The sequence below is a fragment of the Mesoplodon densirostris genome, chromosome 18 (genome assembly GCF_025265405.1).
Source record: "Mesoplodon densirostris isolate mMesDen1 chromosome 18, mMesDen1 primary haplotype, whole genome shotgun sequence".
NCBI classification, from domain to species: Eukaryota; Metazoa; Chordata; class Mammalia; order Artiodactyla; family Ziphiidae; genus Mesoplodon; species Mesoplodon densirostris.
The window spans coordinates 24,163,277-24,182,680 of record NC_082678.1 but is presented as its reverse complement, the minus strand read 5'-3'; the positions used below and the strand labels follow the sequence as shown (position 1 = coordinate 24,182,680).

The 19,404-nt window shown below is 46.2% G+C and overlaps 1 protein-coding gene and 1 pseudogene across 1 annotated transcript in view; both read right to left on the bottom strand.

Annotated features, from left to right (window-relative positions):
- WIPI1 (WD repeat domain, phosphoinositide interacting 1) overlaps positions 1 to 8,050 on the bottom strand; it is a 30,338-nt gene extending 22,288 nt beyond the window's left edge. The window contains exons 1-3 of the mRNA XM_060080867.1: positions 7,882 to 8,050; positions 3,629 to 3,711; positions 2,098 to 2,267 (exon numbers count right to left, since the gene is read on the bottom strand). Of these exons, the coding sequence (XP_059936850.1) occupies positions 2,098 to 2,267; positions 3,629 to 3,711; positions 7,882 to 7,961 (333 nt within the window). The 5' untranslated portion in view covers positions 7,962 to 8,050. The remainder of the gene's footprint in view (positions 1 to 2,097; positions 2,268 to 3,628; positions 3,712 to 7,881) is intronic.
- A 9,311-nt stretch (positions 8,051 to 17,361) lies between these two features.
- LOC132479129 (AMSH-like protease) lies at positions 17,362 to 19,151 on the bottom strand (annotated as a pseudogene).
- Between the last annotated feature and the right edge of the window lie 253 nt (positions 19,152 to 19,404).

Sequence of the window (19,404 nt, the reverse complement as noted above, 5' to 3'; positions counted from 1 at the left end):
AATATTCTTCCTTTCTACAGATTCAGAGGATAATAGGGGTTTTCTTTCTTCTAAATTCCCCACACAAATCTTGGACGTTTTTCCTGTTTTTCAGAAAGGAACTGCACAGCCTGAGGACCTGATGAAATAGACAGAGCAGCCTCTATTTTCACATCCTCGGTGGGGTGGGGGGGGAGCGGCAGGACCCTGGCCTAGCAGGGAGGGCACACTAGCAGCCCCGTAAACCAAAAGTGAAGTCCCAAATCTGAATGTTTTTAAGAGAAGCAAACGCCGAAGACTTCCCAGACCTGTTTCAAATCATCTTCTTAGCAGAAGAAATGCTAAAGGAAGAGAGCTCTGCTCGGCCTGAGGTCCAGTTGGCTTGGCTGTGAACAGCGGAGAAGTTCTAGGTGCCGTGAAGTTCTTTAGGAGATGCGGCAGGGGAACTTTGAAGTTAATGGGTGTTTTATTGAGGAGAGGGTGGCACCTAAAGGTTAACAGTCCCATTTGCTAATGAAAATATCAGAGAGCAAACAAGAGAGACATTATACAAATAAATACCGTGGATACCGTTTGAGGGTTCTGATCTTTACGGGATATTTGCCTAAACAGTCTTAATTTTTATACCCTGGCTATCAACGTATGCAAAGATAAAACGTCCTGCAAAGAAATTTAACGTGCAACCAAGACATTTCAGAGATAGCTCTGGAGCCAAGAACTGTGCTTAAAAGCCTTCAAGTTGAAAACCCTCAAACCGCCTTTCCCTCTCTTGCCAAGAACTGGCCTTATCTTCTTTATCCCCTGCTACTCCTTGCTTCTAAAATACGCCGTATTCTATTTCTCAGGCCATTTTCTACCACCCTGCTTTATACAGACTTGAATGGATAGGCAGTCAACACAGTGGATCAACCCAAAGAAACAATCTCTTCCTTCTCATAAACTTAAGGCAGCACTTTGTCTCATTTGTTTAAAAAAAAAAAAAAGTAAGCACTTAATAGTTTAGGTACAAAGGAGAAAACGATGTCCTCAGTGAAGGCAAGGACCTCCAGCACCCTGGGGATATTTAATTGAATACACAGATCTGCTCGGTCATATAAAGAACCGACTTATTTGTTTTTGTATTTAATAGGCAGCCAGGAAACAGATATTCACTGAGCATTTTTCTACCGGGCACTGTCTCTTCTACCAGGCCTTACAGTAGCGAGTAAAATGGATACAGCCGCTGCCCTCATAGGATTTAAAATCTAATAATTCAAGGGAAACTCGGCTAGTACCCCCAAATGCTTATTTAACGGGAACTTATAGTTTTCAAAAGAATGTATATGGTACGTTTGATAAGACTAACCCTTGGGCTTCCCTGGTGGCGCAGTGGTTGAGAGTCCGCCTGCCAATGCAGGGGACACGGGTTCGTGCCCCGGTCCGGGAAGATCCCACATGCCGCGGAGCGGCTGAGCCCGTGAGCCATGGCCGCTGAGCCTGCGCGTCCGGAGCCTGTGCTCCGCAACGGGAGAGGCCACAGCAGTGAGAGGCCCGCGTACCGCCAAAAAAAAAAAAAAAAAAAAAAAAAGACTAACCCTTCCTCCAACAAAGAAAACACCACCAGAAACATCTTCAAGGCTTAGCCGGTCCCAGCAAGAGGAGGGACGGTTTCACCGACTGGCTTCAGCACTAACCCAGGAGGACCACGCTTTCTCTCCAGGGGCTTATTCTGACAGGCGTGACCACCAGCCGGCAAGGAATGCCACCATCTAGGGCCCAAACAAGAAGGGCGTCCCTCTGGCTTAAGGTGCCCCTGCAGTGGCTCACGGGACAGATTCTGAGCCAGGGTTCCACCCAGCCTGGCTCCAGGGGGACAGCGTTCACCTAGCCGGTGGCGGATGCTTGAGAAATCACAGCAGGCGGAAGGACCGGGGCCCCGGGGCAGTCCAGACAGTCTCACCACCGAGACGAGTGTGTGGCGTCGACTCAAACCATGTCCCCATCCTCCTCGGCCTGAGTTTTAAAACCCCCGACAGAGCTGGATGCTGGCGAGAGATGACCATCCCAAGAGATGCTCCTGTTTCCTTGGTCCCCAGCGGCGGGAGCCTTGCTACCCGGAGGGATGCGCCCGCCCCTTACCTGCCGGTTCAGTCTGATGGACAGGACGTTACTGGAGTAGCTGTAGCTGCAGATCTCGGTGCCCTTCTTGAAGTGGTAGACGTTCATCTGGCGAGGCTTCGTGTGGCTCACCACCACCACCAGGCTGCTGGAGAAGAGGCGCTCCACGATGCAGACGTCGGGGATGTCATCTGCGGGCGGGGGGTGGGGAGGCGGCCGAGGGGACGCAGACGTCAGCCCGCCGGCCTCCTGGGGTCCTCCCTCCCTTACCGCCTGCTTGCAGAGATTCCCCGTCCCTTCCCTCGACAGTGAATTTTTACCCGTTTCCCAAGTTCCCAAGCCCTTTCCACGATCGACAGTCAGGCAGAGCCCGGCGACCAGAACGTAAAGCCGGGCTTTCCAGAGCATCCCCTGATGCCCTCTGCGGCCGGAATCACAGCCCCGCCTCCGGGGCCGCTGTCCTCTCTGCAGAACATATCTGGGAGGTTTGGATCAATCCACTGTTTCTCCACAAGAGGTTTCAAAGGGGTAACTACTCTGTCGGAGGCTCTGCTTCCGGAATTCTTCTGGTCCCTGTTGCTAAAAGGTACAGGTGCCACCATGATGGGGGAGGGGAGGGGGCAGGAGCACAGTGAATTCTGTGCCTCCTGCCCGTCTTGCTGTGCTCCCTGACTCTCTCCGGAATCCCTTTCCTGTTGATAATACCCCGGATATCTGTGTTATGACCAGGGAGGTCCTTCTGTACCCAGGAAGAAGGTAAATCAGGAAGCCTCTTGAGCGCCTGTAGACAGGAGGCCTCCGTGTCTTTCTGGGAACATTCTTTCCACATGCCTGCCTTTCTTGGGCTCCAGCAAGTCCCACAGGGAACAACGCAGGACAGATACAGAGCAGAATCTTCACAAAAATGTTATAATAAAAATAACATCTTACAAATGAATTGGGAGCCTGAGATATTATTTGCCAAGCCACTTTCTTTACAGGAAATCCGAAGAGTGTGTTTTCATCAATATGATGGTGGCATAAACAACAAGCTTCCCTGAGACAATGAGAGAGGCACATTTCTAAGCTGGACTTGTTTTTAATATTCACTAGAAGTACTTCAATGTCTTTGATATGGAGTCTGTGAATGGGAGACTACTGCTTTATTAAAACAAGGAAAGTACTTCCATGACTGAAGGAATGTTACCAATATTCTACAGTGCCAATAAAAGGGCAAAAAAAAAATCGTAAGTGAACTTTCACTTTGACAATTATAAAAACTGATGACTGTACATATGAGTATACGAAAAAGTGTCAACAATGCAATTTCAAAGGATTTCTTAATGTAAAAAGAGAATGTTACTTCAGCTATTGCCAAATCTTACTAGTGTTTCATGGTGGGTTTTTTTTTTTTAAGCAAGTGGAAACAATGATTTACATTTAAATCTGAAAAAAGACTGACTCTGTAAGCTTGCGGGTTAATGGAGGGAAATGCAGAAAGCTGAGCAGCGCCCCAGCCTCGAGTCTAGAGGGAGGATTTGGTGCCCTGAGGTTCTCACACGCACACACTTACTGCTTCCGTGGACGTGGTCCAGCTGCTCCACGGAGCTCAAAGAAAACAGCTTATAACCAGATTTGGTTCCAATCGCGAGGGATCTGTGAAGGCAAGGACAGCCTGGGAATGACAACAGGTACGGGGTCCAACCACAGGTGTGTCTGAAGAGAGACACCCTCCGTCCCTCTAGCGTCATAGGGGACAGATAAACATACAACTTCAGGAGCCGAGACATTTGATCACTTTCTAGATGGTGAAGCAAGCATGCCTTGTCAGGTGGGCAGGTCCAGTCGAAAGGAGGAAGTCAAAGACAACTACATACAAACATGTGAAATGGTGAAGAGACCTGAAACTGAATGGGCTCTATCGTCAAATGAAGTGTCAGGCCCACCAGAGACCATGCTTTCCCAGCTGGGCAGAAATAGGAAAAACGGCATGTTTGTGACAATATTCATCACAGTGCTACCAAGAGGTAAATTATTTTTTTTTCTATCCTTCCTCCCTCCCTCCCTCCTTCCTTCTCTCCTTCCTTCACTTTCTTCCTTCCCTCCCTCCCTCCTTGCTTCCTCCTTTCTTTCTTTCTTTCTTGCTTAAAAAAGAAATACGTGATCTTAGAAGACACAGTAGGTCATCAGCAGGCAAAATTTAATAGATGCTTCCTTCCATCACTTTCCATGAAAGCATCTCAGATACTTTATACCAGTGGTTTTCATCTCTGGCTGCACATTAACCTCACCTGGGAAGTTTTAAGAAAAATACTGGTGACTGTCTAGTCTACCCTGCTCCCCCAACCCTGGGCTTTTTATTTAATTGGATTTTTCTTTTTTTTTTTTTTTTTTTTCAGTTCAAGTATTTTCATGGGCAGCCATGGTTGAGAACTCTGCTTTATCATCTGCTTCACAAAGCCAGCACTGCAACCTACCAACAAAGCAAAATCTAAACCTTATCTGGGACAACGGGGGCTAAAAGAATTTTGTCTTCTTCTTTTTTTTTTTTTTTTTTTAATTTTTTGGCCGCGCAGTGCAGCCTGTGGGATCTTAGTTTCCTGACCAGGGATCAAACCCACGTCCTCTGCATCGGAAGTGCAGAGCTTTAACCGCTGGACCGCCAGGGAAGTCCAGAATCTTGTTTTCTTAAATTTTCACTCTTCAACCAATAGATACAGAATGTGCACCCAGGTTTCCTTGGCCCCAGGATGAAAGCAAATGAGTCAGTTTTGTTTGGCAGCTGAGAATTCCTATCCAGCTCTCTCCTGCTTTGCCCTCAACACCTCAGTGATGACCAAAATCTTACCCAGAGCACCCTCAGGATAAGCCATCAGACCCTGACCCCTGGGAAATGGGATGTCAGGGCTGAAATGGACCTTAAAATGGTCCTGTAGACATAACAATTAGTCCAATTCCCTCATTCAAAATAAACATATGAAAAGGTGAGCTTTGCTCTTCACAGGGAGACATAGACTAAAATAAGCAGCTCACTGCTACAAGCCTGGATGGCCAAGGCTCTTGTTTCACTAGCCTAAAAAAGAGAAGGTCATATGATTCTCCCTGGAATTTTGTTTTTTTCTACCTTAACATTTGCTCTTCCCTGGGATGGCAGTTGACTTTTAATCAGCAAGGTGGCTGCTTCTGCTCCTTTGCCCCCCTGCCCCCGCCCCCAACCGACCTGCTGAGCAGCTAACCTGGGGGATTAGACGTTTGCATCAGGCACCAGTGCGCTCAGAACTGGGGCTTGGCTTCTAATGAAAACAAACTGGAGAGGCCAGCCAGCCGCATCTTAAAACTTCAAAATATACATACTCCATAGGGATCACTGTTTCTAAACCTTCTTCCCATAAACTTTTTTTCACATAAATATGTGTGCAGTTAGTTGCAACCGAAGTTTCTAAAGCTCGCAAGTAAGGGAAAAAATGTTGTAATTAGAGTCTTATAATATTAACCAAAAGATCTGGCAACTTAAAATAACTTTCAAACATATGCTCTTCTCCACAAGAATTTTAAATATGGGAAATGGCAGTGTGATCACTGTTGTGTTTTAAATGGTTGATCAATGACCACAAAAAACTCTGAATCAAGGAATTCAGACTAAAACCTTATTTCATTCACAAGGCCTTTTTGTAGGAAGAAAAAAATTTCTCATCACCTCTCATGCAAATGGGATTTGGGACAAATACATACCACGAATCAAATGAAACAAACACACCCAAATTGTCTGGCACAGGGCCAAGCATGAAGGATGAAGTGAAGACTGCTAAAGGTTAGTTGTCTTCTAACCAACCTTCTCCAGAAAAACTGGACCCTAAATTTGGCCTGTACTTATAGAAAAAGACACGCTGACTCTCCGAAATGTATTCGGCAAGGGGCTTGACTTATTATAAAATCCAATGTCATACCCTCTGAGGCTCAAAGCAACTGACTGTGACAAAAACTTTTATTTATAGGTGCGACAGAGCTGCCCAGCAGAGCCAGGAAGACAGAACTGACAGTAGGGAACTAAGGAAATTAACTTCCCAAGCACCCTACGGTTTTGAAAATAACATTCTTATCCAACTGCTATAGAAAGCTGGGACTTACCTAGAGTAAAAATTAACATCCCTTTAAAAAAATGTAATAAACAATGCTACAAAGCAGAATTGAGAACATTTCCTACTAAGAAGCAAACTAGCCAGCTCCCCTCATTCACCTGCTTTCAACTGGGAAGGCAAACACCCAGGCATTTCAACAGCCATCCTCTCTTGCAAAATGCTTCTTACAAAACATCAGAAGTGTATCTAGACCATCATTTTTGTAAACTGTGGCTCTCAACCCATGAGAAAATAATTTAGTAAGTCACGAATGGCTTAAAAAAAAAAAAGAAACACAAAATACCAGAGGGTATTGCACACATTAAGAGCAAACAGCATGTTGTGAATTGCTTTTCAGTGATATTATACATATATGTGTGTGTGTGTGTGTGTGTGTGTGTGTGTATATACACACACATCTATATCTGGATATTGGGTAATGTAATATGTATTTCTTATTGTGGGCTGTGGTCAAGGAAAGCTTGAAAGTCCCGCATCTAACCCAGTTGTCCAGCTACTGGATTACACGATTACACATACAGCTTTTTTGAACAAAGGTATATTGTTTGGCAGAGGGTGTTTTTAAACAGAAACACAAAGGGAATGGAAGCCAGGGTTGCTTATGGTACACGATGGCCTTAATTACACCACTGAATGTTCAATATTAGCATAGCCCAGGCACAGACGGCCAACACACACCTGAAGCCGACTCCAAACCCTTAAGGAGCACAACAGAGGCTGGTACAGCAGGAAATGGGAAACTGGGAAGAGGTCATCACTGCCTAATGCTCTGGGTGCACATTCCAAAGAGATTATTCCCTATGGTGCCCAGAGCTGGTGTCTAACAATCCCATGAGAAGAGGTAAGGGAGCAGAAGTTTGCTTCTAAGGGACACCCTCCAGATGTCTGAAACGCAGTTCAGCAACTCCCGGCTCTCTGGCCAAAGTCCCAATGGGAACATCAAGGTGAAACGTTAAAAATCCAGTCAGAAAGCAACAGAGTGGAGTTCATGCTTCTCCCGGAAGGCAGCCTGGGCCGGGAAAGGGCTCCTGGACTCCCAGATGGAGGCTCAGCCTCTCCAGTGGGCTACGTGAAGACACAGTGAGAGCAATGGAGAGGCTCCTGACGCCCAGATCCGGCGGGCGAGGTGCCCTGCGCTGGGGCTGGGACCGGGGCTGGCCTGGCCGCAGGGATAGGCTGCCTCTGAGTCATTGGCCCTGCCCAGATGCCACGTTGAGATGCTCAAGGACAAATGGGAAAGTTTTTCCTGTACTCCCATCTTCCTGGGCCCCAACTACCACGCCTTGGGTCAGCTTGCAACTTCCCCGTCCTCTCCCATCTCCTTTGCTTTGGCCTCTGCCCCTCCTTCCCCAGACCCCCACTTTGGTCACTACCCCGCCCCCCGTCCCCCCACGTTCCTTGGCCTCCTTCAGCCCCACTCCCCCCGGCTAACTCCCTCCTTCTCCCCCGGGCCGGGCCCTCCTGGCTCTCGGCCGGCAGCGGGCGACAGGGGCGCTCAGCCCCCTCCTGGAGGACGGGGAGGCCGAAGGGGCGGCTCGGGGACCCTCACCGGTCCGGCAGCACCGGCCGTCCGCCGAGGCCTCTGGGGGTGTAGGCCCGTGCCTCTTGCACAAGCTGCCAACTGGACGACACCCCCGATCGCGACTTTTCTCCCCCACCTCCCGGCAGGGCAGGCGCTTCGGCTTACGTGCAGTCCTGGTTGAAAGAGAAGCAGCTGAGAGCCTCCTCGACCCCGCCCGAGGGGCCGTCCGCGGCCCCGGCCTCCATCGGGGGGCTCGACCCGGGAAGCCGCCGCTCCGAGCGGGCGACAGCCACCTCAGCAGCCCGCTGGCGCCGGCCCCGCGGGCCGGGTTGCCCGCCCCCTCCGCCCCCGGCCCCGCCCCCGGCCCCGCCCCCAGCCCCGCCCGGGCCCCGCGTCGCCCCGCCCCTCATCGCTCAGCTCCGCCCCGCCCCGCCCCCTCCTGCGGGTCCCGCAGACCCAGCCGCCGAGAGGGCGGGGTCCCCACTGCCGGCCTCCATTGGTCGTGAGCCCACGCCCCGGCTCACCCTTGGCCAATTGGCGACGGCTGTGGGCGGAACCTCCCTGCTGGCGACCCGCCCCCAACTCCGAGACACGGCTTGCCATTGGGAGAAGGCACGTGACGCCAAGGCTGCAGGCCACGTGGCGGTGTTTTCATTGCCAGGGCGGCCGGGCAGAGCGGGAGGAGGGATGGGCCAGCCAGGCAGCTGGGCCCGGCCTGCAGGCTCCGGTCCGGCGTCTGCGTCGCGGCCGCGGCAAAGCAGACAGGCGGGCGCGCTCGTTCCGGCCCCACCCAATCCCGTGTCCTGGGTAACACTCCGGTCTATTAAACTTACAGTTTAGTAGAGAGCGTTGGACGCCAAAGCCTCACCCTCTCGTAGAGTCTTCAAGCTGCTTAGAAAACTGTTTCTAACAGGAGGATGCTGAGGCCAGATAGGTAGAACGTCATCTTATCCATTGTCCGTTGAGAACTCTTACCATAGGTCAAGCACCGTGTTAACAATGTGTATTATCTCGTTGAATTCTTACAAAACTTTGGGAGGAAAGCGTAATTATGCCCAATTTAAAGAAGCCGTAACTGAAGCACAGAACTGCTAAACAATTCTGCCTGAAGTAACACAATAAATGGTAAAATGTGGTTTTGTCTGATTTCAAGACTCGTGCACCAACGACTCTGCTAGACAGTTTTTGGCAAAACCTATCTGATCTGTAGCTGAAAAAATGAAAGAAAGTGTGTATAGGATGTTGTATTTTATGAAAAGGATGAAGTCTTGAAGATAGCACAGTAAAAAACTCATGTAATTCGAGGTGAATCCAAACGGTCTCTCTTCCCAAGATGAGTACATGTTGCCATGTAGAATTATCAACACAACCAGTGAATCAGTAGCTCTGCTAGTTTTGGATGTATATAATTACTGACGAATTTTTAATTCCTGCATTTCAAATTTTGAGACAAAATGATATTTTATTATTGTTGTACCACTGCATTTCAGACTGGTATAATTCAAATTTTCTATTTTGTGACAAAACTGTATATATATATAGGAAACTTGGACCTACAGTGGGTGAGTGAAGAGCACTGTTTCTCTTGAGCTTTTCTGGTTGACTCCCGGTTTTGGTTTTCTGAAATGCAAATATAACAGTTTCTTCTTTCAGTGCTATTATTCTTTCTCTCAACTGATGTAAAAATAGTTCAGCTAACACATCTACAGATGTCGATGGCTCTTTAGTTGATTGTGAGGTGTTGTAAAAATCATCGTAAGGGAAAGAGCTGCCGCTTGGATGCTTTAACTGTGTTATCCTTGTAACGTCTCAGCTCAGAGGTGCTTTCCCTCTCCCCTACCAGCTCAGGCAAATGCTGCAGCCCTTTTTGTTCTATTTAGAAAGCAAAAAGTCTGACATTCTAGGTGTTAGGTTGTTGGGAGAATTACATAATATGCACAATAGGTTTTTAAAGTGGAAACTGTTATTACCAAGAATTTGGACTTTATGGGGTAGAGATGGGAGCTGGTGTTAGTTTTTGAGCAGGAGCGTTTCATGATAAAAGTAGTGTTTTAGGCAGATAAACTCGGCCAGGGTGTGCAGAGCAGATTAGAAGGGAGAAAAGCCTAGACTAATGTGAAATTTTAGGAGCAAAGGCATGTGAGAAACTAGACTATAGGTTGGCAGCAAGGTCAGAAAGGTTAGGACAAACCCAAGAGAGATTCTTTTTTCTTGAAATGTATTTGACATATAACTTTGCGTCAGTTTAAGGTGTACAATGTGTTGATTTCATACATTTATGTGTTGTAACATGACTGCCATTGTAGCGATAATTAGCACCTCCTCACGTCATGCGAAGAGATGTTTTGAAGGGCGCTGTCCAATAGAAGGATAATGTGAGCCACAAATGTGAACCCCAAATGTGATTAAAAAATTTCAAGATGTGTCATTTAAAATTTTCTAGACCCCATGTTAAAAAAGATAAAGAGAAATGGGCAAGTTAATTTTAATAATATTTAACTATTTAAATATTATTTAATATAACCCAGTACGTCAAAAATATCATTTTATTAGGTAATCCACATAAAATTATTAATCAGCCAGTTTGGATTATCATTATTTTTTAGCATAAATATTTAAAGTCCCATGTGTCTTTTTTACTTACGGTATATCTCAAGTCGCACTAGCCACATTTTAGGTGCTCACGTGGTTGGTAGCTATCTTATTGCCCAGTGGACTTCTGAGAGCATGAGCCTCAGGGCATGGCGGCTGATGGGGAAGGAGGAGTGGCAGGGAAGAAGAGTGGAAGACTTAAAGCCGATTCCATGGTCAGAAGGCGCATTGTTCTGCTTTCAGAAACCAGATGTCTGGCAGGTATTTAGGAAGCTGCATTTAGTTTCAGACACATTGAGGTGGTAGAACTGAATGCTCATTGGAGTTAAGGTTCAGACCTAGAGATGTAGATCTGGAAGAAAACAGGTCACCTTCCCAGCCTCACTTTTTCCTATGAATGATCTCCCTTGTATATTTCCTACTGAGTTAGTGGTTCACATCCCCCAAGGACCCATGTGGAAATAACATCCCAGAGCTGCCTCATCTGGTTTTATTTTTCCCAAGACAATGCAGAAATCTGTATTTTATGTAAATGTATATTTATAGAAATATTTATTTCATAGAAGCCTATATTTTTAAGTACAAATGTTAAACGCTGACAACTAATTCTTCTTTTTAAAAAACACTATGTGAGCCAAACTAAATACATCAGCTGGCTGGATGTGGTTTGTGGAGGGCCAGTTTATGATTTCTGTGAGAGGCAGAAGGAGCCACTTTGAGAGGTTCCACCCTCAAAAAAAAAAAAAAAAAAAAAAAAAAGAAAAAAAAATCCCAGAAATCCGTTTGGATAAAACGCCAAGGAAAAGGTTATAAATAAATTCAGAGGTGCTGAATTCATTTAATGCCAGGCTGGGTTTTCTTTTTTTAAGTCCTATTTCTCGTCTAGGTTCTATAGGAGTGGAAACTCCTGATTTGAATATCAGGCTTATGGCATCTTAATCCTTCCACATTCTTGGAACAGAGATTTCAAGGCTAAATATCAGAAGCAAAGGAATATTGGGGGAGGGTCAGAGAACACACAGTTTACTGAAATGGGAACAGGATTTTGACTCTTTCTCTTTTTCCCAATTGGAATTCCTACATGTCCATCTTTTCCCAGGCAAAATGTCCATTCTTTCTAGGGAAACAGTAAGTCAGCAAAATCTTGGGAGAATCAAGCCAGGGTCTGGGAATCAAACATCCTCTGTAAGGTAAAATTGCAGGCCACAATTCAGCTAATGGGAAGACTTCCTATTTGTGTAACAATCAGGTTGTAATTTAAAGATGCTGACCAGGGCATACACAGGGCATTAACAGGGGAAGTTGGAAATGAGAAATCCTGTCTGATGCAACCTTCCGGTCACTCGATATGCTTGCCTGTGACACCCAACCATCTATAATTAGAGTAACTACTAGGTGGGTGAATACCACTCCTGGCTGCTGCTTCTTTTTATAAAATCCATTCTATTTTTATAAAATCAAGTCACAGGAAATAATCTCCTTTTTCTCTTCTTGTTGATGTGTTTCAACACTCTGAGTGTGAGCTGAGAAAGAGTAGAACCACAACGGAGAAGGGTGTATGGTAGTCCTTGGAGAACAGAGGAGAGGAGGAGGGGCAATAGAAAATAGGTAAGCCTTTGGGGTTGGGGAGAGGAAACGGGGATGGGTTATGATGTGAAGGAAGCTCAAGAAGTTAGCCCCACAGTTCTAAGTAGGAGAGGAGGGAACGGGCTGTAGGGTGATTTCTGGGAAAGGAGATGGTCCCACGGGATTGTCAATCAGGAAGTCCCCAGCCAAGGGTCTGGTTGAGCAAAGGCACAACTGGGCTTTCTTGTTACTCAACGTGGGCACCGTCTGTGTGGGAGAGCATGGCTGCAGTGAGTGAACAGCCCCTGGTATGTGCCTTTGTTCCCCAAACGGAACCGTTATTTCTGTTTTTTTTGCTTGAAAGAAGGGAGGGCAGGGAGCAAAAACTAACAACCTTTCTAATATTCCTTGACTTACGTATTTCCTCTCAAGGGTAAGAAACAATGATAGTTCACTGAAGAACTGGTGTCTTTGTCCTCACCCCCTCCCCGATCTGTCATATTTTGGCTTCCAGAATAATCTTCCTAAAACACCAAAGCAAATCACAAGTTCTCCATAGATAGTTGCTGGTCAACTGACATTTACAAAGACAGTAGCTTTCTATGACTGCATTTGCAGACTTACCTTGAGCAAATGGTCTATTATTCAACACAATGTGGGGAGATTCAACCATCGAGTTTCTGTTCCCTGGGACACCTGAAGACCAGCCGAGATTACAGACATGGGTTCATCAGATCAGCCAATCATCCTGGCTTAAGTGTTAGAGTATCTGGAAATGGAAAGCAAAGCTTTATAGAAAACTTGGCTTGAAGCCTCATACAGCTTCATTTAACGCTCACTACATCTGATCTGTCCAGGACATTTTATCCCCATCATGCAGCCATGTAAACCCATCTTGAGAGACGTTGGATAAGTTTCTCAGGGTCCCAGAAGATGTTGTCTTCACTCAGTTCCCTCCACTAGATTCTTGGGTCACCATTTCATGATGCCTGTCACATTGCTGTGGCTCAAGGTTGGAAACAGAGCTGGAATCTTAAGCTCTACCTCATTGGCTAGAGAAGCAGGGCAGAGAGGAAAAGGCAGGATTGTGCTAATAAGGCCATTGTCAAGCTCAAAGGGGAGGCGTGGAGTCCTGCAACTTTTCGAAAAGGTCCAAAGCTTTGCTTACATTTGCCAGGGTACTACTCCAAGTAGAGTTGGCCCTCTGTATCAGTGGATTCCGCATCCATGAATTCAACCAAACTTTGATCGAAAATATCCCCCCAAATTTAAATAAATAAGGAAATAAATACCAGTTCCAAAAGGAGAAATTAGAATTTGCCACGTCAGTAACTATTTACATAGCACTTACATTGTATTAGGTATTATAAGCAAGGTAGAGATGATTTGAAGTATTTAGGAGGGTGTGCCTAGGTTATGTGCAAATACTATGCCATTTTATATAAGGGATTTTAAAATATTTATTTATTATTTTTTATGGCCACACCACTGGCATGTGGGATCTTAGTTCCCCGACCAGGGATTGAACCCGTGCCCCTTGCAGTGGAAGCACAGATTCTTAACCACTGGACTGCCAAGGAAGTCCCTATATAAGGGATTTGATTTTGATATGGGGCAGGGGTCCTGGAACCAGTCCCTGTGGGTACCCAGGGTCGACTGCACTAAAAACATCTTTTGCTCTCAAGCAAAGCGTTAACCTGTGCTCCTGGGTGGGAGTGGCTAGTTGATAAATGATGCTGTAGGACTCTGGGTTTCTTCCTGGTCTAGAGAGATGGCCTAGAGAGTGGTAACCATTCCTTGGAATACTTGTCTCTAGGAAAAAGGTTATTGGCGAGGTCTTAGGACAGCAGGGCGACGGCTAAGAATCCAACGATGCGTGGTGAACAGCGCCATCTAGCGGTCCACAGTATTCGGTTCCAGGCTGGTGGTTGGATTTTGAAGGAAAGACTGACTTCAGGGGAAAGATCTGGGGGTTTGATTCTAAAGCTTTGGAAGAAGAGTCCCCGAGGCTCCCCATGTGTTCTTCCAAAACCTCTTTACTGTCTGTACATCGAAAACACAGAGGTCTCACTCCCCACTTCCTGTGCTGGAGGAGATGTTTGGAAGGGGTTTGCATATTCACTCATTTGAAAAATCTTTATCAGGTGCCTATTACGTGCTTGCCACGGTTCCAGGCCCTGGGGATGCACCACGGGACAAAATCCTTAAAAATCCTGCCCAAAGATCTAAATAGACATCTCTCCAAAGAAGACATACAGATGGCCAAGGAGCACATGCAAATGTGCTCCACATCACTAATTATCAGAGAAATGCAAATCAAAACTACAATGAGGTATCACCTCACACGGGTCAGAATGGCCATCGTCAAATCTACAAATAATAAATGCTGGAGTGGGTGTGGAGAAAAGGGAACCCTCCCACACTGCTGGTGGGACTGTAAAGTGGTACAGCCACTATGGAGAACAGTATGGAGGGTCCTTAAGAAACTAAAAATAGAACTACCATATGATCCAGCAATCCCACTCGTGGGCATATACCCTGAAAAACTATAATTTGAAAGGTACATGCACCCCAATGTTCATTGCAACACTATTTACAATAGCCAGGACATGGAAGCAACCTAAATGTCCATCAACAGAGGAATGAATAAAGGTGTGGTACATATGTATTGATACAACAGAATACTACTCAGCCATAAAAAAGAATGAAATAATGCCATTTGCAGCAACATGGATGGACCTAGAGATGATCACACTAAATGAAGTAAGCCAGACTGAGAAAGACAAATACCATATGATATCACTTATATGTGGAATCTAAAAAAAATGATACAAATGAACTTATTTACAAAACAGAAACAGACTCACAGACTTTGAAAACAAACTTATGGTTACCAAAGGGGAAAGGTGGGCGGGAGGGATAAATTAGGAGTTTGGGATTAACATACATACACACTACTAGATATAAAATAGATAACAAGGACCTACTGTACAGCACAGGGAACTCCACTCAATATTCTGTGATAAGTTATATGGGAAAAGAATCTGAAAAAGAATGGATATATGTATATGTGTAACTGAATCACTTTGCTGCACACCTGAAACTAACACAACATTGTAAATCAACTCCAATAGAAAATAAAAATTAAATTTTAAAAAATAATAACATTTTAAAGATTTTTTTAAAAATTAAAAAAGTTCAGCCCACATAGTCAGAAAGACCACAAAGAAAAAAATAAAGTGGAGAATACCTGAGATGTCATGAGAGCTGAGAAGAAAAAAAAAGCAGTGAAAGGGCGTCTGGAAGAGTTGGGGAGGGGGTTGATTTCACGGAGAGAAAGCAGGGAGGGCCTCCCTGGAATATTCCCTTTGAACAAAGGCCTGAAGGAGAGGTGGGAACCGTTTCCGCAGGCCTGTGGGGAAAAGCATTCCGGGCAGAGGGAAGGGAAGTGCTCACGAAACACGTCGGAGGCCAGGGTGGTTGGAACAGAGAGAGGAGGGGGCAGAATCCGTAGGCAAAGAGGGCAGAGTGGGGCTTCCCTGGTGGCGCAGTGGTTGAGAGTCCGCCTGCCGATGTAGGGGACACGGGTTCGTGCCCCGGTCTGGGAGGATCCCACATGCCGCGGAGCGGCTGGGCCCGTGAGCCATGGCCGCTGAGCCTGCGCGTCTGGAGCCTGTGCTCTGCAACGGGAGAGGCCACAACAGTGAGAGGCCCGCGTACCGCAAAAAAAAAAAAAAAAAAAAAGAGGGCGGAGTGGAAGTGCTCGGGTGTGGGAGAAGCGCGAAAAACCACTGGACATTCTGACGTACATTTGAACAGAATCAGGCAGCTGTGTTGAAATAAATGGCTGGTGTCTTGGGAGATTCACAAATCACCCTAGTGTGTTCAAAGCTCCCGAAAGCCAGTATTGTGTTTATTTACCATTGTTTCACAGGCTTATTCAGATCTCTTGTTTTCCAGGAACACCCACTAACTTGTGGGACTTGAGAAAATAAAAATCAGCCCCGATAAGCTGGCCCAGATGTTCCCGGTAGTCATAAACATGTCCAGTGCGAGCACAGCGCAGCTGCAAAGTGCCTGTGAGTGGCTCCTGTGTTCTTATCACTGCCTTCCCCAGAGGCGCTTTGTTCCTCTCACCCCCAGGACAGAGATTTTGGAGATACCCAATGGTTAAAGCACGCTGCTTCAGGACTACCTCCAACCTTGACCTGACTCCTGTTTCCCCGGCCCTTCCCACCTTAGAATCACTCAGCACAAACCCAGGTCCTACAGAAGCCCTTTCCCAGGCAGCCTCTTACTGAGACAGCCCATCTGGTGTACACGCGCCCTTGCTGCAGTAAGTGAATAAAACCAACACCGACTGGGCGAAACTGGTGGTCTTTACCTCGAACGGTTAGCAGACCCCAGTGTTTTGTAGAATAAAGTTGGAGAAAAGCTGGACAAAGTGATGACTTCCTACAGTGAAGTTCCTTGAGTCTAAAGCTGAAGCGTCGCATCGCAGCTGAAATGTCTTGTGTACTCGTTGGAAAACAGTGCGCGGTCAATGAAAGGGGTGAGGACTGTCAAATATTTTAAAACTTTGTCAAATACTTTAGAAATAGTGAGTAGGTATTCTTTTCATTAGTTGTCTCTTGTCTCCTGCTGCTAACATTTTTGGCTGAATATTTGTGCTACAGACCCTCTTGGCTTGATTGGGGGCTTCATACCCACCCCTCCTACCGGGGGCTTTTTTCAGACAACACTCGGATGTCCAGAGAAAGAGCAGAGTGGTTCTAGGCAAACACGTCCACGTCCACACCGGAGTCACAGGGAGAGTGTATGCAAAGGTGATTCGCAAAATCGGGCTTGCACCTTAGAAAGCTCATTGCAGAAGTCAAGGATGGAGCAGAGGCAGAGATCAGGCTGGAGGCTGGTCCATCGATCCCAGCTGGAGGTGATGGGACCTGAACTCAGGTGACAGCTCGGGGCGGGGGGGGGGGGGGCAGGACGGGGTAGAAGTTTCAGGACTCAGTGGCCTATTAGACCAGATGCTGGTGTCCACTGCGACAGCACCAAAGTTTCGTTGTTCTTTTCCCATACTTTTTCTGCTTTTAGTAAAATGGTCATTTATGTTTTCTCTGATCTTAGGTTAATGGGGTGAACTACACTGATTAATTTTTTTTAATTGAGGTGAAAGTCACATTCGGTTAACCCTTTTGTTTGTTTGCAGCACAATTTATTATCTGGTCATAGTATTTGGGTATATTACTAGACATAGATTTAACACCATTGTGACTTCTCTTGAGACAGAACAACCCCAGAAGAAAACTTCAAAATGTGCAAGAGCGATAAATACCAAACTTTCTGATCTACAAATGTGTACATATAAAATGCCAGCCATTTCTGGAATCATCCAGCGACCACATGTTCACGGCTAGGTGTCTGGTGTTGGCAGTGCTAATTGTTGGAACATGTCACATGCGTTGGCCCCAATTATTCTTATGTCATTTACCAAACATGTTTGCAGGGACGGGACAGTCTGGGGTCCTCGGTGGGTGAAAGCCCTTCTTTTTATAAGCAGAAACCCCAAGCAGCTGGCTGCTCTGGTGAGCCTGAAGGTGTCACTGTCTTTATGCTTTGGTGAACAATCAAATGTCAATAGCCTCTGGCGACCAGGGTGGGACAAGACTGCAGTTTGGGTCGAATGTGTCTGGATCCATCCTGTTGACCCTAAACATGGAATAATTCTTCCACTTTCTCCATGTTGCAATAGTCTGGTCCCGCAGACCGCTTCAGCATGACCACATGGATAACAGTGAATTCATCTTGTGTCAGTTTCCACAGGTTTCCATTCCTCTTGCTTCATTAGATCTGCGAGCTGCAGAATGTGTGGCCAAGATCTCATGATAAAACTGCACATCACAGCTCTTCAGCCACTGAATGCTGTGCAGCACTCAGATAAGCAGCTGCTTTAAGGCCCTGTTTAGGGGAGGAGACTGACTAGTGTAATTGATCGCATCACTTTTATTGGGCTGATCTGCAGATACATTCAGCAATGAATTGTTCTGGTGTGGGCGAAAGCAGGACAAAACAGTGCCATGAATCTGCTCGTGAATCTGCTCTCAGAGAGCTGGGTCGGGGGGGTGGGGGGCTTGGGGGTGCGGTTCCTGGCTCCCCTTGTAACCTCGGGTTAATTCTTGCTTCTTGAGTTGATCTTCAAAAACCAGGAACTGGGGCTTCCCTGGTGGCGCAGTGGCTGAGAGTCTGCCTGCCGATGCAGCGGACATGGGTTCGTGCCCCGGTCCGGGAAGATGCCACGTGCCGCGGAGCGGCTGGGCCCATGAGCCATGGCCGCTGAGCCTGCGCGTCCGAAGCCTGTGCTCCGCAGCGGGAGAGGCCACGACAGTGAGAGGCCCGCGTACCACACACACAAAAAAAACACAAAACCCAGAAACTGCTCCCATTCGAGCTTCTGCTGGCGCATCTGAGCAGTTTGCTTCCTTTCTGTCTCTGTCAATCTCAGAGGTGTCAGTTTTTTTGAAAATTCAGCTTTATATTTGTTTTGCTTTGCAAATATTCTTGATATTCCATGTTATATTTCTTTAAAAGGTCCCTTTTCAATTCATCTGTCCTTGGAAATGCAATCTCCTTCAGTTTCTTCATAATATCCTGCTTTTCAGGTACTCCATGTTGCTGGTAATCTTAATACCTGGGAAGCCTTCCTACAAACAAGATAATAAATTGATTATAAAGAATAAAGGCATTTGCCAAGTTTCCTTCCTTCAAATACACAAATGCCGTCCTCTCCATCTCTATTCCAGATACAAAGAAGTGCCCCCTCCCAACAGACATGGAAAACAAACTTAACATTACCAAAGGGGAAGGAAGGGAGGGGATAAATTAGGAGACTGGGATTGACATGTACACACTACTATATATAAAACAGATAGCTAATAAGGACCTGCTGTATAGCACAGGGAACTATACTCAACATTTTGTAATAACCTATAATAGAAAAGAATCTGAAACAGGATAGATATATATGTATGTAGGTATTACTGAATCACTTTGCTGTACACCTGAAACTAATACAATATTGTAAATCAACTATACTCCAATAAAAAAAATAATTACCAAAAAAAGTAGTGGCCTGGAGTGATATTTTCTTTGATGGTAACATTACAACCAAGGTTGATCAGAACATGGACTCACTCTTCTGGGCTGAGGGAAGCATCTTATTGTGAGGCATAGATAGCAGCTACTTCTTCCCCAGAATTCACAGAAAATTTCTGATCCATGTTGTCCTGTCTAAAAAATGAAGGTGTTCACTGTTTCTTCTCAATTACATCATCATATCACTTCAATCTAATCAGAAATATAGTGGGCCATAAGAGTTAGATCACCCATTTATTAGAAAAGGGTGTAACTCAGGAAGAGGCAGATGGAAGAGATGCTTCAGGCGAGGTATGTGGGAAGGGGCTCAGAGCTCCCCTACCCTTTCCACACGCTACACTCTCGGCACCCCAACGTGTTCACCAACCTGGAAGCTCC